Genomic DNA, 23,491 nt, shown 5'->3' with positions numbered 1-23,491 from the left:
ATTATATCTTAAAGAAGCACAGAAATAAAATTAAACTATGGATTCCATACTGTTAATGCTTTATCTAGAAGGGTTTTGGGAGGATTGTTATTTCTCTTAAACATTTCCAAATTGCTTGAAATTTTTTAATAAACATGTTTCAATTTATAATCTGGGAAAATTAAGATTAAAGGGGCTTTTAAGTTTTTTCTATTCTGCAAGCCTAAGCAGAGGTCTGTACGCTTCTGTAATACTGTCATGTCAGCTGGAGCTTTAAAATGAGATTTGCTAGAGATAACCTGAATGTACTTGAGTCACCTATATTTTATTATTCTGGATTGGACCTAGATAGGGATGTAGTGCGTTGGTTTTTTTAAATAGATTCCATAGTTTGGTAGTTAAATTACCTATATGAAAGACTAACTTGTCAAATTGGTTTATTTTTGTGATAGGTTTTTGATCAGTATGTAAAGACCAGGGCAGAGGAAGAACGCAGGGAAAAGAAAAACAAAATAATGCAAGCCAAGGAAGATTTCAAAAAAATGATGGAAGAAGCAAAATTTAATCCAAGGTATGTGGTTCATTACTGTCAACTATCAAAATACATGTGTTTTCTCTTAAGATCAGCTAAAACAATTTTACATATATAAATTATCTTTTGGAGATTTGGACATGGAAAGTTTATTTGATCATTTTTTTCTGTCTTTCTAATGTTTATTCCTAATGTATTTCTTTGAGGAATCCCTTTTGAGAGGCATTGCTTTTCAGAAGGGCACTTTTGTTTTACATGTTTTCCTGTGGGAGCAAGTTTTCTATAAAAACTGGTAAATCATAGAAAAGATGTCCCTGTCTTCTTAGTTTTACATACAATAAATTGCAGAGCAGGGACATTATTTTGTTGAAGTGGTGAAGGGACCTTTCAGTTTTCTAAGTATCTAGATTATGGTTTGTCCTATGTCTTCAACTAATTGTTAATATGTATTGAATATATGTAATGGGCTGAAGAAAAGGAGACATTTTAAACCTATGTCCCTAGCATTATAATAGCATCATAATGCTATTGGTTATTTTTTATGTGCTTAAAGATACGTGTGTGTAGGTATATGTATAAAGTGCTTGTGTGTATATGTAAGTATATACCGTATTTTTCGGACCATAAGACGCACTTTTTCCCCCCCAGAAGTGGGCGGAAAAAGTCCCTGCATCTTATGGTCCAAATATAGCCTACACATATACTTTAAAAAAAAAGTTTTTTTACTTGCCCGGCTCTGTGTGGTCTCTGTGTGCTTGCCCAGCTCTAAAATGGTTCTAAATGCTGCTGTTTACTTTACAGGGTTGATTACATGTGTTTATGACTGTGATGTTGGGTTTTAATGCACATAAAATATTTTAGGACACTATTTGTTTCAGAATCTTTTTTTCTTCATTTCCCTTCTCTAAAAACTGGTGCGTCTTATGGTCCGGAGCGTCTTATGGTCCGAAAAATACGGTACATAACACACATATATTATCTCATTCAATCTTTAAAACAATATGATTTAGGTACCCATATCATACCTATTTTACAGATAAGGAAAGTAAGACATAAGCAAGTTAGGTAACTTGCCCAAGTGAATGTGGGATTTCAACTAGATTTTTAGTGTTACACCAGAGTCCAGGCAGGGACAATTACTTTCATATTTATGCCTTAGATGTGGTAGGTGGTCTGAACACCTCAGAACATGGAGCATTTCTAAAACTCTAAGGCAGATTCTGGGAATCTCGATTAAGTGGCACTTTTTTCCCCTTCTAATTTTATTTATTTAATTTTATTGTTTAAGGTATTACAAATAGTAGTACATATGTCTCTCTCTCTCTCTCTCTCTCTCTTTCTCTCTCTCTCTCTCTCTCTCTCTCTCTTTTTTTTTTTTTCTTCACTGACCTCCCCCCTTCTTCCCTACCTCCCAGAACTTGCCCTCGTGCCCTTCCCCCAAGTGTCTTGAGTCTGTTGGTTGTGCTTATGTGTAAGTGGCACTTTTATAAAAGTTCATCTTGTTTAAATAGTTATTTTTGTCAGTTGAATTGTGTTGTTTGAGAAAGTGCACTTGGGATTACAATTTCATATTTGAAATATGAAGAGAACACTCCTGTGGCATTAATACAAATGTCAGAAAACAAAGCCAGTAGAGGAGTTGTGGCTGTGAAGCATGCAGTACTCTTCAGGGGTGGTAGAGCTTCAGGTTCTCCAGTGGGGCTCCAGCTTCTTCTTAATCCAAATGGTGAGTTCATGGCTCACAGTAGTTGAGACTGGGTTGTAAACATTTTTGGAGGCAATTGAAGGAATTTGAACATGGACTGTTAATACAGGATAATTAGAGAATTAGTAATTTTCTTTGAGTATTGTGGCTAGGGAGCAAAAGGATTTACTCAGTATTTTGTGCTGAAATATTTATAGATGGAGTCCTGTAGTATCTATAGCTTATTTTCAAATGATTCAGCAAAACATAACTATTTATTAAAACCCTTTATGGATCCAGGAATAATTGAGACTCCAAACGTGTTTTCCTTTTGTGGGTTTGACAAACAAAGTCTTGCTTTATCTCAGTACCCTCCTGATGTTCTTTTGGAGCAGATAGAATTGTTATTGATCAGAATTAACTTTCAGAAAATAAAGCCATCAGGCACATAGCTAGAAATTTTAGCTCTTGACTAATTGTGCTATATTGTTATATCATTACATTTAATGCTAGCACAAAGATTAGAACCAATTTTGATGAAATAGCAGAAAATGAGGAATACTGCTACTGACCTAAGTTTCTCTTTGATTTAGAAAAAAGATTAGTATCACAGAATTCTTTAGCAGAGTCTGTAGATTCAAAGCACTGGAGTTGTTCCAAGGGAAGAATGACGGGAGAATTACTTAATTTTAGTGCCTTTCTCTTCTATGTCTCTTTTCTTTATAAATAGAGATTTTAGGTCAACTCTTGATCATTGTAATTTTCCCAACCCCTTACCACCAACCACTCCACCCTTCCTCAGAAAACTCCCACAAAACCCAAAAACTCTTACTCATATATCACTGCCTCTGAAATGGCTATCACTGGCTAACTGCTTTTCCTTTATCCAAATCAGCAGCAGTTTTTCTACCTCTTCAATTGTCTGTTAGAAAGTAGTGCTTTTTAGAGTTGAGAGTTGAGTCAAATAAAAACATTTCCATGGGAACTTGATGCTAAAACTTCATTTTAGTCTGTTCTGGTATAACATATTAATTATTTTACTTATAAGCAATATAAAGTATAAAATAATTGAGTTTTCATTTTTACGTGTTAAATTTACATACTTAAAAAGGTTTATTCTTTAATCATAGTATTGCTTTTTCTAAAATTATAAAGCAAGATGCTTGATTTATCATGAAGAGAAAAATATGTGTAATGGACTACACGCTGTACCTTTTCTGGGATACACTTTTATTTTACCTTAGGATTTCATTATGGTTATGTATCCATTGTTCAGACCAGGTTTATAATATATCCTTTTGTTAAAAATGTTGAATTAATGACATTATATATTGTAATATCAGTTCCATATAAAAGATTATCAGAATCTGACTTTGGTAAGCAATGCTTAAAAATAGCAAATGTTAGCTCTGAGTGGTAAATCTTCAGTTGATGTTTTAGATTCTGAAGTTAACTCACCAGTTTTTTCTTTATAATTAAACGTCTGTAATCTTTGTTTAATTTGCTTTATTCTCCCCTCTAAAAACATTCTAAATATGGGAATATTTATTATAAGAACAAATTCTTATATAAGGTAAAAGCTTCAAATACTAAAATATATCCAAATACATGAAAGCTTTGAAACTACTTTTTTTCATGGAGAAACTTGTTTTTTTGTTTCATTAGCACTCATTCACTTCATCTTTGTATTTAGCCTGCTTGGTGTTTGCTTAGCTTTTTGGATCAACCCATTTTTAGTTTTCATTAAATTTGGGAAGTCTTGGTCAGTATTTTTCTGCCCGATTCACTTTTTTCTCTTTTAAGATTCTAATTATACATATATCAAAGTGTTATAATCTCGCATGCTTCTGAGACTGTTTTCTTCTTCCCTCCAATATTTTTTCTATACTATCCTCTTCTGATGAGATAATTGTTATTGCTCTAACTTCCAGTTATTAACTATTATCTCTCTTCTCATGTTAAGCCCATCAAGTTAACTTTTCCTGTCATTTTCCATTTTCCATATGTCTGCTCAGATTTCCTATTCATTGATCATGTTTTCACCTCTTTGAACCTCCTTTTAATTCTTTTAGTATAATTATTTTGTCTAAAACATCTGGGTATCTTGGGTTTGGTTTCTATTGGCTTTTAACTTTTTTTTTCTATGGATCACATACAAAGAAACATGTATGTTTAGTGATTTTTAAAAATTTCTTTCTCACTTGAAGATATGTTTATTGAGTTTAGAGAGAGGGGAAAAGAAATGAGGTGGAGACAGAGGAGAGGGAAAAGAAACATTGACATGTTACCTATTGTATAAGCACCAGCTGGGAATCAAACCCACAACCTTTTGGTGTACAGGACGACGCTCCAATCAACTGAGCCAAACCAGCGGGGGGGCTGTTTAGTGATTTTTTAAAAAAATATATATATATTATTGATATTTTACAGAGTAGAAGAGAGAGGGATAGAGAGTTAGAAACATCGATGAGAGAGAATCATCGATCAGCTGCCTCTTGCACACCCCCTACTGGGGATGTGCCCACAACCAAGGTACATGCCCTTGACTGGAATCGAACCCGGGACCTTTCAGTCCCCAGGCTGCCGCTCTGTCCACTGAGCCAAACCAGTTTTGGCTGTTTAGTGATTTTTAATTGAATATTGGAAATTGTGAATAACAGGTAGAGGCTCGAGTGTGTTATTTTTCTCTGAAGAGTATGAATTCTTTTTTTTTAGCAGGCAGTTCAATTAATTGGTGCATCACGGAAATTTTAGGTTTGATTTTATGCTTTGTTAGTGTGGATCTCAGAAACTGAAAAATAGTTTTCTTAACCTTCCAACTTTGTCTCCCTTGTGATTTTTTTTTTTTTTTTTAAGTGGAAGGAATGGAGAAAGGTGGGAGAGGGGGGAAGAGAGAGAGAGAGAGAGAAGCACTTCTCAGTCTCTAGTCTCTCTCTTGGTACAGGAGAGGTCTTTTTCTGCTATGTACACCTCGGCCTTGGCTGGGGACTCATGGGGAATCCTATGTGATGTTTTTTGGGGGTACCCTCTCTGTGGCTTCTTTCTCTTGCATTTAGCACCCAAACTCTGATCTTTGCTGTTCCCAGCTTGAGATCATTGTACTCTGCTTGAACACTAGTTCTCAGTACCTTGGAAATTGACCCAAGGCAGAGGGCAGTGCTTTGTTTTACCTGTTATCTGCTGTGTGAAATCAGTTGCCTTGTGTATTTTGTCCTGTTTCATAGTTTATGGAAGAAGAGCTAATTCAGTAAAAGGTATTTCATCATGGCTAGAAGCAGGACTCGGTCTCCTCTTAGGAAGAACTAGGTTAAGTCTCTTGAAGCCCAGACATTCTTTGCTCTCTGATGTGCAGATCTGTCTACCACCAATCTGATGGTAAACAGATCTCTAACCACATTTTCACCCTTTAGCCCTTTGCACTCCTTTCAGTAGCTCATTGTTTGGTGTTTAAGCAGATATTGGGACTCAGTGTCTCTTTGGCACACATTCTTGCTGGGAAAATGGTATCTTCTGCTATACCTTTCTACAAGCAGAAATAGCCCTGTCAAAGTTAGCACACTTGTCATTTTGTTACAGAGCAACTTTTAGTGAATTTGCAGCCAAGCATGCTAAAGATTCAAGATTCAAAGCAATTGAAAAGATGAAAGATCGAGAAGCCTTGTTTAATGAATTTGTGGCAGCTGCAAGAAAAAAAGAGAAAGAAGATTCAAAGACGAGAGGGGAGAAGGTAAGATGGTTTTCGTTCCCAGTGGCATGATTGATGGGAATGCGTGCGAATAGGGAGGGACTAAGCTGGTGCTGTGTTTCTTGTCTCATTCATGAACGTAAATAGCAATAGGACCCACATTTACTGGTTAGCCTTTTAAATTGACTTTAATTGTTTATGTGTGTACATTCTATCACTTTCCATAATGCTTATTTTAGTAGCTTCACTAAACTACCAAGGGTTGCTTTAAATTTTATTAATACTGAGATGCCTGGCAAACCCAGAACTGGTTGTTAGGCTTATCTGTTCACTGGCCAGCTAAGTGCCCGCTAAAATTCCAAGATTCTTTATAGGTGGTAACATTTAAATCTCAGAGCCTTCTTCGTCTTTTTTGCCCTCTAACAGCATTTTAGTGACTTTCTAATCTTTTAATAAACATGTCTTACATATAAATTATTGCTTATCAGAATTAAAGGTCAGCTATTAAAGATTAATGAACTTCAAATGTCATTTGGTAGCAGTGTCAGGAGTGGAGAGGAGCTCACCACTGGGGAGGCCGACGGGTAGGGAGATGGCACCAGTGGTGTGTGAGCCATCAAAACAAGCAGCCACTGCCTTAGTGCCCCTGCATGCTTTGTGCATGGAGGAAAACCTCTGAAGCCTAATCATTCTTAACCTTTAGAGTTGCCTCTTGTTCCAGGAAGTTAAAATACTACAAATTCTATTAAATGTTGTTAGGGAGATAATACCACTCTTGTTGGGAAGAAGTATCTTTCATTGAAAACAGCAATGGTATTAGATGAAATAACTTTTTTCCAGAAATAATCTGAAATTTCTTGATTTATTTGGTTTCAAAAATGTATTTTTCCAAAATTATTTCAGTATTAATATTTTTTTTGTTAAGCAATTATGCTTTACAGAAAAAATGCAAAATTGGTTTCTACTTGAACATTTTATGTGTTGTTTTAGAAACACTTTAATGAATTGTTTGCTACTTTTGACTTTTAGTTATAACTTACTTGTTAAGGAAAATCAAGTAAATAGATGATTGATATTGTATGATTTATATGATTGCTTTTATACAAACTGAATGTTTTTCTTTCTGCATTTGTAACTAATTTTTTTCCCTAAACACTTTTTTATGCAACTTATTTTATGTATTCTGTTTTATAACAAGTGGTTAGACTTTACAGTTTTTTTGCTGTGCGACCTGTCAGTCAGTTCAGTCTGATAGCTGTCAGTCACTGATACGCAAAGTATTATGAGATTCTCTAGTGAGGAAAGAATTGATATCTCTCTGTGTGATGACTTTATCCTCCCGTAGTTCAAGTACTTTACACTTTTTTAGTTTTTCTCCTTATAAAGTGATGACAGTTGTGCCCAGAATGTGTTAATTAAAATAAGAAGTTAAATAGACATTACTTCTAAATAACCCTAATATATTCAGTTTTATTTTCTCTGGTTGTAAATTTTAATTCTTTAAATTATAGGTTTGGTTCTGTACCATTACTAAATTTTAAAATAAAGTAAAACTTTCTCAGCTAGCTTAAAGAATGCATAATCAATTACTAGGCCATGAAAGCAGAAATCTTTTTAAAGTAAGGGTCTAAATATAGTATTATTAAATTCACATTCTGAGAAGTGGTTGGTTAATGAAGTTTTGTCACATTCTTCATGACTTACCTGTAGATTCTTATAAAGTATATTGTCTATACGGTTTTTTAAAATCACATTTTAACTGTGTAATTGATGAGTAAGATCAGCACCCAGTATCATGCTGATAGGTTGGAATTTTTTTTGTTCTTTGGATTCTCTAATAGAATCAGTAGCTGCAAAGTAAAGCCTGTGAAGGACATTGGCTTTAGTGAAATATTGTGTTTTCCTTCTGTAGGCATTTTCAAGCTAAAGGTAACAATTATTTTCATGTAGCCTTCGCTGGTAATTTTCAATTTTATTAAAAAATGCCCCCAAACTCTATTTTTATTAGGTGCGCTCCCCCGCCCCAGTAGCTACCCTTACATTTTTGTTTATTATAATTTATTTATTACTTTAGCCAATTTTTATAAAATTGTGGTTCAAATAATTTACTTTTTGGAAAAACACATTTGAATTTATACATAATGGAGTTAACTCTTTATGAAATTGGCATTTTCTCTCTTTTCTACTTCAAATTTCCTGCTGAACAATTTAAATATTTTTATTACAGTACATCGTAAGGTTAAAGAGACTATTTTTCCCTATTTAAACAGCTTAGATGGGAAGGCACTTTCATATTTGGAAATCAAGTTTTAGTTAAAGTTGACTTTGGCTATATATCACACATTTAAAAAACTTTGATGATTTTGACTTTATAGGCTTTGTTTTTTAATATTTGAAAATGATTTTAAGTCCATGTAAATTCATGTGGCTTAGAAAGATTCCTGTTTACTACAGCTTGCATGTCTTTATTTAGCATGAATTTTATAAATTTTGCCTTCTAGTTATAACATGCATGTAGGAATTTGGTGTTTATCATCTCAGATACAAAGTAGACAAGATGAACAGTAATTTATGTTATATCACTACATCAAGTGGTTTCTTTATCACTGTCTGCAAATGCTGTGTTTATGATCCACACAAAGGCAAGAGCCACTACTGAAATCCACAGCTGATTAGTTCTTAACTTTTTTTAAATTCTCTAATGTAGAAACGGTTTCTTATAATCTTATAAGTGTTTTTCAGAAAGGACATAGACCTCCCCTTCAATCCTTTAATAGGAGAAATGAGATTATAGGAGGAGATGAGAGGATTGGAATAGGCAGAAAGAATGATTATTTATTTGTGCCCACACATTGAAAATTCTGATTCCATTCCTAATTTATCATTCCCTTGGTCAGGAGGGAAGGCAGTATGTTTAATCTCTATGAAGAGAAGAGGTTCCTGACGTGATCAAAATCCTCTGCTGAAAGGACTTTGGCTATCTTGATATCTTTTCTGGGAGGAACACAAAATAATTTAGATGAGCCTAATTTTAAAACACATCATCAAAGGATCATAAAATAAATGCCTCATTTATCTTTCTTCCCCTCCTCCCTTTTTTTTTTAATACATATATATATACATACAGTTTGAGATAGGGTTTCTAAGTATTGCATATTTTGATACTATTAATACCTTTGATATAATATTACTAACTTGGTACTTCAATTAAGTATGTTACTTTGTTGACACATATTCTAAGTTGTGTAATGGTGAAGGCATACATGTTTAATGACTAAAAAGTACAGAAAATCTGAATGCAGTTTTTTTTTTTTTTAGTAATGACTAAACTTGTTTTTTTGTTTTTAGATATTTGAAAATTTCAGGTTTATAATAAATAAGACTTGCTATTTGTGCTCAATTGTTTCTAAAAAAAATTTTTTTTAAAATATATTTTATTGATTTTGTACAGAGAGGAAGGGAGAGAGATAGTTAGAAACATCGATGAGAGAGAGTCATCGATCAGCTGCCTCTTGCACACCCCCTACTGGGGATATGCCCGCAACCAAGGTACATGCCCTTGACCGGAATCGAACCCGGGACCCTTCAGTCCCCAAGCCGACGCTCTATCCATTGAGCCAAACCGGTTTCGGCTCAATTGTTTCTAAATCCTATTTTTAACAAACAAAAATTTTATTCATCTACTTTTTAAAATGAAGCATTCTTACCAGCTTTATGTTAAAGTATTTTACTATAGTTTATAAGCTGATTCTTTGCTAAAAGTAAATTCAAATTCCTTATGAAATATAGCAGTTCTGATATCAAATATTATAAACAACATAAAAAGTTTTTTCTATATTTGAATAATTTTATTAGAGAACACAACTTATCTTGAATTTGGTATATTTAAAATGAAGGCCTCTGTGTGTTGATTTTTATATTTCATGAAAGAGTAATTCTGATATCCTCTTTTACTAAAACTTATTATATCCTGAGTAAGTGCATTAAAAAAAATAGTCGTAAGGTAAGTGAATTTTTTTTTTAATTGTAAAATTTAGTATGAAGAATTTCTCATTTTTTTCCTTCATCTTGTTTTGAAATGTAGATTAAATCAGATTTCTTTGAATTATTATCTAATCATCACCTGGACAGTCAGTCTCGATGGAGCAAAGTAAAAGACAAAGTAGAAAGTGATCCACGTTACAAAGCAGTGGACAGTTCATCAATGAGAGAAGACCTTTTCAAACAGTATATTGAAAAAATAGCCAAGGTAACTATTGGGCTGCTTGTCCTTTAAACATACTACTAATAAAGCAGGAATGTGCAAATTGACTGGCACCCTGCCACAAAGATGGCTGCACCTGTGAGTTCCCATAATTAGCCTTAAGGAGCAATCAGCAGGGATCTGAGGCTGCAGGTTCCCCCCTTCGCCCCCCCTCCTTGGGTCTTGACTGGGTACCTCAGGCTGCACATGCCCACCACCACCACCACCCGCCCCAGCACTGGGCCAGGGGACCTAAGGCTGCTCCCCCCGTCTGGCTGAGCTTGATGGAGGACCTCAAGGTGCGTCCCCCCTGCCCTGGTGCTGGGCCGGGACACCTCAGGCTACTCCCCTCATCTGGCAACAGGCTACGCGCCACCCCCCCAGTGCTTGACAGGCTCCCCTCCACTGCTTGGCGGGGCTTGACAAGGGTGGGACCGGCCAGGTCTGGATCTAGGCCAATGGGGGGTTGCTGGCCAGGTCTGGGTCTCGTGCAATTTTGAGGCACATGTGGGTGGATGGGGACTGGACTCTTGAGTCCTGTGGTGCGCCCCAGATTCTGACAGATGGAAGATTTTCATATACATTTTACTAAGTTTTTTTCATCTCTGACCCTTTTACTATAGAAAAAGGGCAAATAGCAATATTAAAATATTTCCTCTAATTAATCCCCTTTTAAAGTGCACGAATTTTGTGCACTGGGCCACTATTGGAATAATAAAATCCTTAATTGCATTATGATGGTATTCGCTGCTGTTTGGAGGTTTGCCATTTTTCTGTTGATATTCTTTTTTCCCCAAAAAAATATATATTTTATTGATTTTTTTACAGAGAAGAAAGCAGAGGGAGGGATAGAGAGCTAGAAACATCATTGAGAGAGAAACATTGATCAGCTGCCTCACGCACACCCCCTACTGGGGATGTGCCCTTGTACGGAACACATTCAAGGGACCTAGAATCGAACCTGTCCGCAGGCCGATGCTCTATCCACTAAGCCAAACTGGTTAGGGCTCCTGTTGATATTCTTACTATAAGAATCTAGTAGTTGATTTGGAAATGGGTTACAGTGTTTAGATATACAGTATTCTTGGTAGGTTAAAATTTTGTATTTGAAAAACTTAGTTACAATATTTTGTGGAAACATTTTGATACAGTTGGTAAAAAGGATAATGTAATTCCACTTTTACAGAATTTAGACTCAGAAAAAGAAAAGGAGCTTGAAAGGCAAGCCCGCATTGAGGCTAGCCTTAGGGAACGCGAAAGAGAGGTCCAGAAGGCTCGGTCCGAACAAACGAAAGAAATAGATCGAGAGAGAGAGCAGCACAAACGGGAAGAAGCCATCCAGAACTTCAAGGCACTTCTGTCTGACATGGTATTTATTGCTCTTCCACTATTTTTGCTGTAAAGTACTGGCTGTTAGAAATCTATTACATTACCTCATAGTAAACATTTTAATATTTTTTAAGCTGACTGTGACAGATACAATTTGCTAAGTTATTTATAAACTCTTTTACAATTGAGTACTTGGTATTAGCCCTGTTGGGACAGGCAAACCCTAGTATTTTAACATTTTCAGAAGTGAGATCATTTATTTATATGAAAATTCACAATCTTTTAGTGTCAAAGCTTTATTTTTATTGGTCTTGATAAGTCATCTTTTTTTTTTTTAATAAATTTTTATTGTTCATATTATTACAAATGTTCCTTTCCCCTCCTCCCCTTGATAAGTCATCTTAAAGTTACACTTATAGGCCATAGTAAGAAGCAAGTGTGCTGAACAAAATTGACCTCTTTAAGAATTTTTTTTTTTTTTTAATTTTAGAGAAGAAGGGAGAGAAAGAAAAAGAGATAGACATTAATCAGTTGCCTCCTGAACGTACCCAGACCAGGGATGGAACCCACAACTTGAGTGCGTGCCCTGACTGAGAATCAAACTCAGGACCTTCTACTGCTCCAACCAATTGAGCCACTCTGGCCAGGCATAATTTACCCTTTATTTTATTTTACTTAATAATTCTTTATTGTTCAGATTATTACAATTGTTCTTCTTCTCCCCCCCACCCCCACCCCCCCCCGATTCAACCATTGAGGCCACATCACCAGGCTAATTCACCCTTTTTGTTGGTGATGTAGAGTCATCATTGTGATGACCAGTTATTGTCTCTATAGATGGTATGAGAAGTAGGACTTGTGGGGGTGCTGACTCCAGGAGATACCCTGGAACTTTCTTGAAAATACTTCTGCACTACCCAGGGTTGTTGCGATAAGTAGAGTATGAGGTCCCTACAGAGAATACTCCAGACCACTCTGCTGTTCTATTGTTTTTTCCCCCTTTGTCACCATCTTTCCTGCTGTTCCTGTCAGTGGCTCTTCAGATCACTCCTGTCCAGTCTTTAGATTTCTCCCCTTGCTTCTGTGATCAGTTTTTAGTTTCCTTTGTCTCTTCTTTGGACAGTCAGAGTCATTTCCTTATTTCTCTCCCTGCTTCTGTTCCCCCCAATTTATCTTGATTGTAACAACAGAAATCTTTGTAAAAGGCAGATCTGATTTTGTGACTCTTCCCTGTGCTTGCAGAAGGTTGGGGTCTTCCTCAAATTCAGTCTCTTAGCATAATAAAAAAAGACTGTTCATTGCTTGGCTGCCCCCCTCTCCCCCCATTATTACCTTAACAGCTTTGGTGTTTTATTTTCCCCTAATTAGGCTCCAGCCTTGCTGAGCTTAACCTTTAATGAATTTAACAAATCCTGCCACTGCTCATTCCAGTCCTTCCACCTAGAGTGCTTTCAAATTCCCACCATGGTGGCAGACCTCCTCACTCAACAGTACCTGTCTGGGGCTGATCCAGCCCCTCCGGGCACATCTGATCTTACTGTTGCTTTAATACTGTGCTCAGCTTAGACTTTTGCAGCGCTCCCTGCATGTTACTGCAGTTGTTGTCTTCCCTAAAATGAGTGAGCCCATTAAAGAAAGGGATAGCATCTTATTTATTTTGAATTGCCAGTGCCAAGCATAGTGTTTACCTGACACGTATTTAGAGGCTTGATAAGTGTTTGTATTTTTTTCCTTACCTTTCTGTCTTTTCAGCCTCCAAATTTCTTTTTTTTTTCTTTTTTTTTTTTAAATATATTTTATTGATTTTTTACAGAGAGGAAGGGAGAGAGATAGAGAGCTAGAAACGTCCATGAGAGAGAAACATCGACCAGCTGCCTCTTGCACACCCCCCACCGGGGATGTGCCCGCAACCAATGTACATGCCCCTGACTGGAATCGAACCCGGGATCTTTCAGTCTGCAGACCGACGTTCTACCACTGAGCCAAACCGGTTTCGGCTCAGCCTCCAAATTTCTTAGCGTTGGCAGCAGTGTGACCTAACTGCTAATGCCATTACCAGCATTGGAGCATACCTTTCTGCTGGCTGGTGAACCAGCTAGCCCCATCTGGTGGTCTGTTTTCAAGTCTTCTTAACCAAGTTACTTCTTGCTTATTCTTGGAAGTGTCACTTCCAGTATACAGTTGATAAGTCCAAATTTTAGCTCAAGATTTGTTGAGTGTTTTTCTCCTTGAGCTGCTAGGTGCTACAATAAAACAATGTATTTCCTATTTCATTCATCCATCCTTTCTATTAGAAGTTGGTAAGATGTTACGTACAATAGCTAAGTACTGTTAAAGTGATTACAGACCATGGTTGGTGGGAGATAGCTTCTCTTCCTTCTCCACCTCTAAACCAACATTTGACAGCTTAAGTGAGGTCTGAGAGGTAAGTTTTCTGGCCCAAAGAAGCAGATTTTCAGTGATGTATTCACTAAGGTGATGTCACCATCAGCTTGTTTTTTAACTGTATGATTCCTAAACAAAGGAGCCTTTCTGGTCTGGTGTTCTGTTTCAGGTTCGTTCTTCAGATGTGTCCTGGTCAGACACTCGGAGGACCCTCCGGAAAGATCACCGCTGGGAGTCTGGATCCTTGTTGGAGAGAGAGGAGAAAGAGAAGCTTTTTAATGAACACATTGAAGCACTTACCAAAAAGAAGAGGGAGCACTTTAGGCAACTTCTGGATGAAACTTCTGCAGTAAGAGATAATTTTCCTGTTCTAATGTACATGGATATTTGTTAATCCCAAAGTATGATTTTTACTGTCGTGGTCTTTAGATCCATGACCGGAATTCATGGGTTATGACAGTTTTCTTTTTTTTTTCTATGCAGTTTTCAAGTTCATATCTGATCCTGTGCTTGTTCAGAATGTGATCATTGGTCCCTCCTGATAATTGATTTGATAAATTCTTTCTTTTGCCTTATTTTCAATTTGGCCCCATAGCCCCCTTGTTTGGCAGTGTTTACACTCTTCTGCCCAGGTTTTGCTCCTGTTGGCCTGCTCTCTAGGTAATGGTTTCTTCAGAAGTTAGGGCAGTGGTCGACAAACTGCGGCTTGAGAGCCACATGCGGCTCTTTGGCTCCTTGAGTGTGGCTCTTCCACAAAATACTACATGCGATTGAAAGTTTGTGGCCCATGTGCAGAAGTCAGTTTTTGGCCTAGGTGAGTCTATTTTGAAGAAGTGGCGTTAGAACACTCAAGGGGCCAAAGAGCCACATGTGGCTCGTGAGCCGCAGTTTGCTGACCACTTATTAGGGTATTACACCTGGAGATAGAGGGTTTGCAGGTGATTGTCTTAGGCCACTTGGGAAATGTGTCCATGAAAAGAACTCTTGTGGCATGAAAGCTGCTTCCCTGTCCCTGACTAGTGCAGTTATGCTGGGGAGCTCGCAGGGCAGTGAGTAGTGCTGTATGCCATACATGCTGCAGTCTGACCCCTCAGTAAAAGCGAGCCGTATTTATGTTTTCATTCCCTTGTCTTTTTAAAGATTACCTTAACATCCACATGGAAAGAAGTAAAAAAAATCATCAAGGAAGACCCTCGGTGCATTAAGTTCTCCTCCAGTGACAGGGTAAGAGGATTTTGTCTGAGCTTTTTAAGTGTATGAGAAATTTGAATTTTAAGTTCATATTTTTTTTCTTGCATGAATATATTAACAAGACAGCACAATGGAAACTTAAAAAAAAAAATCCTTGGAGTTAAAGCTATGTTTTGGGATTTGGAGATTTAACAGAGCCATAGGGTTTGAGTGTTTTTTGTTTTTTGTTTTTTTAAATTATTCCCCCCTGAGGGAATCCTTCATTCCATTACTGTGTGATCTCTAGTTCTTATTTGCTTCTGAAACTCGAATGGAGGAATTGCGGATGTGGGGAGTTTGTTAGCTGAGCCTTGCTCTGGTGCTCTCTAACTCCTGTTTAGGAACAAAATCAGTTGGGGTCTGAAATAGTGAACAATGTCAAGAAAAGTGGTGTTTTAAAAAAGAAAAAATCAGTAAGCCCAGCTGATGTAGCTCAGCAGTTGAACATCTGCCCAGGAAGCCAGAGGCCACCGGTTCAATTACTGGTCAGGGCACATGCACAGATTGTGTGCTCAGTCCCCTATGGGCATGCAGGATGGATCAGTGATGTTTCTCTCTCTTCAATATTTCTATTTCTCTTTCCCCATCCCTTCTTCTCTCAAAAACAATAAAAACCTTGGAGTTCCATTAAATAAACATACAAAAAGAAAAGTGTGGCTTATTGAAGTCCATTTTATACTTTGCACTTTTATTTGTATTTTCTTCCCACCATTCATTCTCCTTTCCTAGTTGGTTTCTGTAGTTGAGTCCAGAAACCCACAGATCTAATATTCCTCCTTTTCAAACCCTGTTAGGTTGTGTTTGAGATGTTTGGATCACAAAATATACGGGGCTGGGTTAGAGAGGTAGACTGATTGATACCTGAGAGTTCAGTCTCGGTTTCTAACTTTTCTGATTGTTTAGAATTGATGATAATGTCTTTTTTTTTTTTTTTTTTTTTTTTAGCCCAAAAAGTTTATACCTATCACAACAATTACTAGAAAAGCTAAATGCTCAGTATATCTAAAATTCTGAGTGTTATGGTTAGTGTATTCATAAATTATATCACGTTAATGTTTTTGTACTTGAAGATATAAATACAGGAAATGCACATTTCTTTATTTCTTAAAAGTGTTTGTCTACCACTTGAGGCTCTCGTGAAGATGAAAAGGAATCGCCTCATAAACTATAAGCACACGGTAGCATTGAGCAAGCCCTGAAGTTTTACCTGTTAGTAATATATGGTTCTGCAATCTTGCTTTCTTTTTGTCTTACAATGTACATGGCAGGTTTTCTATTTTAATGAATGTTACAGGAACACAAATAAAGGTATCTTACTGCCTTTTTCTTTAGAATTTTCTGGTTTACGATGTGACTTTTCACATTTCTAGTTTTATAAATGGCATTAATTTTGGAAATTTTTTTCTTTCTAATCTTACTTTCTTTTTTCAGAAAAAACAAAGAGAGTTTGAAGAATACATCAGAGACAAATACATCACTGCCAAAGCCGACTTCAGGACGCTTCTGAAAGAGACCAAATTTATAACATATAGGTGTGTGCAATGGAATGTTTCATGTCAGCACTTCCTATCTTTACTAGTTCTTACGCGAATGGCCAAGGCATACTTTGCATTCACACACGTTAACATTTTAACTTCTAAGGATAAGAAGCCAACTTTTATCAAAGACCAGAGACAAACCCATCTCTACCTTACTTTTTTTTTTTTTTTTTTTTTTTAAGAAAGGGCCCAGATACCAATTCTTATTTTGTATTACCCACCCATCCAGTTTTTTAAACAGACTTCTGTTTTTACTTCACTGCTTTTTTAGAAGTTCTCCAACTTTAAATAATCCTTCACTGTCAGTTGTCTTCACCTCCTCTGAAGACTACTCAGTGTTGCTGAACACTTGGGAGCTTGAAATCATCCAAGCTCAGCAAAAACATTTTTTCCTCAGAGGAAAGCAGTTCGCTGAATAGTTTTAAATAAAGATTTTAAATGATAAACTCGGAGCTTTAAAACAGCATTTCACTGTAGCATGCCCAGTCGACCCCATCCCAGTAGAAGAACAAGTTGACATTGGTTAGTAGTCTGTGCAGGAAACCGTTGTTGGTTCATGCTCCAGATTTTCCTCTAAGAGAAAAATGAGAAACATTTATGAAGGGTATGTGCACGGGCGGCTAGGTAGTGCTGAGGGTGTGGTTTTTAGGTTCTTTGTCATTGGATTTTTTTGGTCAGGATCCATAATGTTTTGCATCAGCTTGGGCTTTTAAATTAGATGTGAAGTAAGACTTCTTTCTACATTTTTGTAGTTAATTTAGTGAAAGATGTGAAAGTGAAAGCTTGTGAAAGATGCTGGGATTGGCAGCCCCGCAGACTGAAGTCCTCTGTTCATCCACAGAACAGGTACAGCACGGGCAAGATTCACCCACCCACCCTCAGCCCTGGTCTGGAGGGCCCACCAGTAGGGGTGGGAGGGTAATTCAGCTTCTGAGGCCCTTTCACTCCCTGGAGTCTTTGCTGAGGCGACTTACAAAGGTGACCATTGCAGTGAAATTTTTCTAAAAAAAAAAAAATATTAAAAAAGTGGAAACACAATTAGGAACTAGATGGACATTTCCAGCTCATCTCTGAAAGGCCTGTGAACAGCAGTCAGTAATTCTTGGACTTCTTTTCTTATTTCAGATCCAAAAAGCTAATCCAGGAATCTGATCAGCACCTGAAAGACGTTGAAAAAATTTTGCAGAACGACAAACGGTATCTCGTACTAGACTGTGTGCCAGAGGAGAGGCGGAAGCTGATCGTGGCGTATGTGGATGACCTGGACCGCCGGGGCCCTCCGCCCCCTCCCACAGCATCGGAGCCCACCCGACGATCAACAAAATAACCCTGCATACTCTTCCACGGGGGCTTCTATTACTTCAAAATGCTTGCATGAGCCAATTTTCAGGTTTTTTTTACATGTATGTGCATTAGTCAAACTATTGCAAAACCATCTGATGAACAGAAGGAGAAGCATTCGTGAACAGTTGCTGAACAGAGAACACTTTGGAAATATTTATGCTTTTCTTTGTGTGGCATGACTGACATACATACTCAAATATAGGCTGTCTCTAGTAAATCTAAAATCTTGAAGCTAAAAATCATCCTTTTATGAGGTGTGGAAGTCAGTGACTTTTGGTGACGTTCTTTCTAGCAGTGTTATACATGCAAGACATAAGATCATTTGTGGTTTGAACTTGCAAGATACAAATACCACAGTCTCCCAAAAAACATAGGCTGGGGTTTGTTTTGATTTTGTTTTTCAAAGCGGGTAAAAGAGAAAACACTGAAAATGGAATTCTTATCTTCCAGAGGTTAAGATTATTATAATGGACATACTTTTACCTTTGTCTCTAAAGAACACTTTAGTTTTATTTGTTCACTTACGAGCTTTGATTATCCCCTCTGAATTATAGGCCAAGTCTTGTTTAGCCTAAGAGAAGATTTATTTAGGAATTTCTTCTCAGGTATGGAGCCACGGTCATAACTAATATGTTGGCCAGAATAGAACTGCTGGTTAAACACATTCACCATTAAGTGATCTTTATCAATATTCTGGATTAGACAACAGATTACCTTTTTGGGTGTTCCCTGTAAACTGTACTCCTGTTTGAATGTTAAACTTTTGTTTCTAAAGTTTAATTTTAAGATGTTGAATGTTCAGTTTATGTATTTGAACTACAATAAACCAACCCTTTTTCTATATGTGGATTGTATATGATTATGTTATATAATATTAAAAAAAATTTTTTTAAACCTGCTCCTAAAAGCAGCAGCAAATGTAATTTGGTACAAAGAAAGGTTGACTAAGTCTTGGGATATCACATAGTTTTGAAAGGCTTGAATATAATAAATTATTTACAAAAGGGATGGGATTTGTAAAGAACATTTTGGTGCTCAGTCTCTTAGCAATATCTTACTGCTTTATAGCAAGAAGCTGCTTTTTGTGTTCTTGTTTTTGCCTTTTATATGAAAGGATTTGGTGGTTAATGCTTTCGGCACCTTTCAGTGTGTCAGGCGCACCGTGCATGGAGCTGCGCCTTGGATGCCTTCCAGTTACTCTGCGTAGCTTGACCGCCCGGTTTAAAAAGATCCTTCTGTTCCGTTCCTTCATAGGTGCCTAGTGTCGGTGTACCACATAAATAAAATGTCTAGAAAAGTATGTCAGTAGGGTAATTATTTTGTCTGTTAATCTTACACATACTGTGATTGTAGCAAAACCTAAAAGGAGGGCATACCAACAGTCTGCATTTACATGTTCTATGCACTACACAGCACATACTTAGACACATTCACATCTGGGCTACTTTGTACGTAGCCACACAACTTACATGAACTCGGCATGTAGTGGCTGGGATTATTTCACTAAGGTCTTAACGTGTAAAATTGCTAATAGGACTTTTTTCATCTTTCTCCCCCTTTTTTTTTGAAGTTCATTTTTATAAATTTATTGAGTGATTTTTAAGTTCTATGAGAGTGAAATGGAAGTGTTTGACAAAAGGAGCACAACTAGGATAGGAATATGTCCTGCAAAGGTGGAACTTGTGCAGTGTTTTGTCATTTCCAGTTCCACAGAGCATTTTTCTGTTTCTCACAATAGGGAGTGTGAAGAAAATGGTCTGGTGATATTTCATTTCCTACTTTGTGGTAAAGTATTTGGGATTAAGTATTCAAGTAGCAAATCAGATGCTATGCAGATTTCTTTAAGGAATCAAGTCAGGACTCTGTGTTCGGTACTTAATGAAAGGGTTGTAATTACAGTTTCAATATCTGTAACTGGATTTGCTGCTTATCAGCAAATTCTTTAAAAATTAATGATTCAGTTTACCCAGAGAACCATGTTTAAGATCTGACCTCCCCCTAAAACCCATCGTGCCAAGTAATGAGTTTTGAAAGGAGCATTCAAGACAAAGACTGTAATTCTGCAAACTATCTGAAGTGAAACAATGCCTTTTATCTTTGTAAAACTATTCAACACTGGAATCTTACAGCCTACATTTATTATATATGATGTGCATAAAATCTTCAAATAGTTCATCACAGACAATTTTAAAGGGAATCCCTGTGTATAACTATCATCACAAAAACAATATTTTGGATAGTTAGGTTAAATTGGAATTTGATCATGTGAGCCTTAGAATAAAATTTGTAATGAACCAAGTAAAAAGAAAAGAGCCCTATTTTTTGTGTTAAACCATGACCATTTGTACAAACATAAAACGAAAAACATTTTTAAAAAATAAAAATTCCATCCACAGCATATTTTTTGTATTTCAAATTCTTCATTGCATGTCCTAAAGACAGTCCTCCCACCCCCGCCCCCGAGGGGATCCTTCAGTGAGAATACCCCCAAGTCCATTACAGAGTAATCAATAACCATGGATAAATGTCTATATTTCATAGATGAAGAAATGCATCATAATCATGTCTTTCGGGGTGTGCTTTAACTGGCTGTGAAATGAACAGTCAAATTTTACTGGATGTTTGGGAACACAACAGTTTCGTTTTACTGCTTTTTTGCATTGCCCTTGTGTGTGTGTTTTTCTGGTTACTCTTGATCATCTTTATAACTTAAAAACAGCCATTTAAAAATACATTTTTATTGATTTCAGAGAAGGGGGAGGGAGAGAAACCAGTGATGAGAGAATCATTGATCTGCCTCCTGCATACCCTCTAATGGGGATCAAGCCTGCAGCTCCGGTATATGCCCTCTTGGCCCAGCACTGAGGCATTTTAAATGTTGAGCAGGGTTCAAGTTCAATGTTATGGCTGCATGAAATGCCATTTAACTAGAAAGTTTGTCTCTATCCTTTTATAATATTTGATTACTACCTTCAGTAATTGATAACTATATCACTAGACATAGCTTATATAGTTTATCTTGAGAGAAAGGAGAAATTGGGAGGAACAGATTGATTTCAACTTGCAGAAGAGTAACTGTCTCCTGTATTTGGGAAGAATCGATAATTGGGAAGAGAAAGGGGTAGTTTTTAAAGTTCTTTCTCCATATCAGAATATAGAGTCTCACAACTAAGCTTCTAAAATTCTTAGAAACGGAAGACTCACCAAGGTGGCATTACAAAGATTAACAAAAGCAGGTTTTAGTGTAAGGTGAAGTTTGCATTTACTTAAACTTGGCTATGATTTGAAATGAGCCCAGAATTGTAAAGTGATGTTCCTTATTCTGCAACTTCAGTCGTTTTCATCAAGTAAATGTACTTGTTTTAAACAAATGAAGGTAACTCATTGAAATGTATTCATTAACATGTTAAAGGAAAAACCTCATTACGTGGAAGTGGATTCTGAGCTTTGGTTATGCGACAGGGGATGTGAGGGCCAGCAGGCTCAGGAGGAAACTGAAGGAAAGGCTTCAGGGTTAGACCGGCTGCACTCCAGCCGGCACAGGGCTGGTCCCAGAGAGAACCCAGGGACACAGCTCCTGTGAGCCAGGACCTCAGAGCGGGGCTTCCTAGTCCCTGTGTTAGACACACACAGACAACACCGTCCTTTGGGCAGCCAGGCATTAGTTCTGAAACAATCACTGCTTCTCAGGTGGCGTCCTACTTACGTACCCACTTGCACATTGTGAAAATGCAGACTGAAGCAATTTTTGTAACTCCTAAATGCAATTATCTTATGTTTTATATGGTAAAGTCAGCCATGTGGGTTAGCAGCAGTACCAGTAAATACAATTGTCGCAGATTAGTGTTGCTTTGAGACTTCATCACTTATCACTGTCTCCTGTCTCTCGATCTTCATGCTCCCAGGGGATGGGGTCGTTGTCTTGTTCACTAGGGTTTGTGTCCCTCTCGTGCCAGAACTGCTCTACATCCGGGAGGATGGGCATCTCTGCCTTCTGGCTTCTCTCTCTTCTGGAGGCAGGAGAGCCCGTTTTCTCTTTCTCTGGCGTGGAGACTGGGGACTCCTGGGAGGGAATATTGTCAGGAAGGGCCTCCGGGTCCCCAGCTGGTGGTGGTTCCTGAGACTCGGCGGCGGCAGCTGCGGGCTTTTTGGTTACCATCCGTTTCCACAAGCCTTTCAGGCTTTCCTTGAACTCCCCTGACATCACGAGGAAGATGAGCGGGTTTGCTGATGAGGTGGAAAACAGCAGGACCTGAGACAGGGCTAGAAAGCCCTGGGGTGGGGCCGGGCTGCCAGCCCTCAGGTGCCACAGCCACAGCCAGGCTACCCACTCGGGGAGCCACAGGACAGCCGAGGTGAGAGCCATGCTGAGCAGCATCACCGTCAGCTGCCTGGAGCGCACCTGGTTCCTGAGATGGCGGGACTTAGTTCCTCGTCTCTGACGTTGGCCGTAAGCTCTCCAGAAATAAAAGCTGGCGAGGAGTAACGGCAGGCAAAACACCAGGAGGGGGTAGAGCTTACCGAAGGCGGACGCGAACACCTCGGCCCCCGCGGGCACGTCCACGAGGCACATCTCCACCCCAGCCTGAAGCCTGGTGGTGCTGAAGAAGCATTCTGGCAGGGGCAGCAGGCCAGCCGCGGCCCAGACGGCCGCCAGCACCGACCAGATGGTGCAGCCGTGGACACTGACGTGCTTGGCTGGGTCCCTCGCGTACATGAAGCAGACTTTGGCCATCGCGACGGTTGTCAGGCTCTTGGCTGCCATGCACGTGTGGGTGAACCAGTCAGAGGACTTGCAGACGAACCAGCCCAGATCCCAGGCACCTCTGGCATAGGCGGTGGCTCGGACAGGCGCCGAAAACAGCAGGAGAGAGAGGTCCGCCAGGCTCAGGTTCAGAATCAGGGAGTGGATCAGGGACGGCTTTCCCCTGCACGCCCTGTGGAGGAGGATGCCAAGCACACACAGGTTCCCCACGAAGCCCACCAGGCAGACGGCCACCAGGACAGCCGGGACGATGGTCCTCCAGTCCTCGGAGTCAGAGGGCAGGTACCCTCCGGCAAAGCGGAGGTGAGCAGAGGACACGTTCATGGTGCTGGAGTTGGAGTCTGCAGGCATCGCCTTTCCCACCCGGCGCCTCCTTGCAGGAGTTAGCTTCTCCGTGTCTTTCTGCCTTGGTTCCTCTGCCTAGGAAATAAGTACGCCGCTGGCACGGGCAAATGGCACCTCTGGACCCTCCCCTTGCCTGTCTCCTGAGAGCAGAGTGTGGGAGAAGGTTGGCTGAGCTGCACGGGATGTGGGCGGACTGGGCTGAATGGCAGGCGGCAGGGCGCGTGGTGGCTGCTCATTGGCAAGTCTGATATCAAAGTGTCACTCCGTGGAGGACACCCCATGTTCCCATAAATGATAAATGAGGAGAACATACATGTAAGTGGAGTGGGTTCCTGGGGGGTCACCAGAGCCAATCCAGGCAATTATTTTCAACCAGCTGTTTCTGAAATCCTGACCGCGGCCTGTTAGTCAGTAAACACGGCATCTGAATTA

At 38.7% G+C, this 23,491-nt stretch overlaps 2 protein-coding genes across 10 annotated transcripts in view; one reads left to right on the top strand and one right to left on the bottom strand.

Annotated features, from left to right (window-relative positions):
• TCERG1 (transcription elongation regulator 1) overlaps positions 1-18,792 on the top strand; it is a 60,099-nt gene extending 41,307 nt beyond the window's left edge. For 8 of the 9 annotated variants that reach the window (XM_045576461.1, XM_036425319.2, XM_036425316.2 and 5 more), the window contains 8 exons: positions 432-550; positions 5,772-5,922; positions 9,965-10,129; positions 11,310-11,492; positions 14,007-14,186; positions 14,978-15,061; positions 16,499-16,599; positions 17,731-18,792. In XM_045576461.1, coding sequence (XP_045432417.1) covers positions 432-550; positions 5,772-5,922; positions 9,965-10,129; positions 11,310-11,492; positions 14,007-14,186; positions 14,978-15,061; positions 16,499-16,599; positions 17,731-17,932 — 1,185 coding nt within the window. In that variant the 3' untranslated portion in view covers positions 17,933-18,792. Of the gene's footprint in view, positions 1-431; positions 551-5,771; positions 5,923-9,964; positions 10,130-11,309; positions 11,493-14,006; positions 14,187-14,977; positions 15,062-16,498; positions 16,600-17,357; positions 17,452-17,730 lie in introns of all 9 variants that reach the window. The other variant, XR_006740650.1, reaches the window with a different exon arrangement.
• Positions 18,793-21,811: 3,019 nt separating this feature from the next.
• Positions 21,812-23,251, bottom strand: GPR151 (G protein-coupled receptor 151). The gene has a single exon (XM_036425353.2). The coding sequence runs from the start codon at positions 23,063-23,065 to the stop codon at positions 21,812-21,814; it is 1,254 nt and encodes a 417-aa protein (XP_036281246.1). The 5' UTR covers positions 23,066-23,251.
• Positions 23,252-23,491: the final 240 nt, after the last annotated feature.

The sequence above is a fragment of the Pipistrellus kuhlii genome, unplaced genomic scaffold (assembly GCF_014108245.1).
Source record: "Pipistrellus kuhlii isolate mPipKuh1 unplaced genomic scaffold, mPipKuh1.p scaffold_m20_p_8, whole genome shotgun sequence".
Classification (NCBI taxonomy): Eukaryota; Metazoa; Chordata; class Mammalia; order Chiroptera; family Vespertilionidae; genus Pipistrellus; species Pipistrellus kuhlii.
The sequence above is the reverse complement of the archived record's forward strand: the minus strand, read 5'-3'. Positions and strand labels throughout refer to the sequence as shown.

Coding starts and splice junctions, on each gene's coding strand:
- GPR151 (XM_036425353.2), bottom strand. CDS start 23,065: ATGCCTGCAGACTCCAACTCCAGCACCATGAACGTGTCCTCTGCTCAC.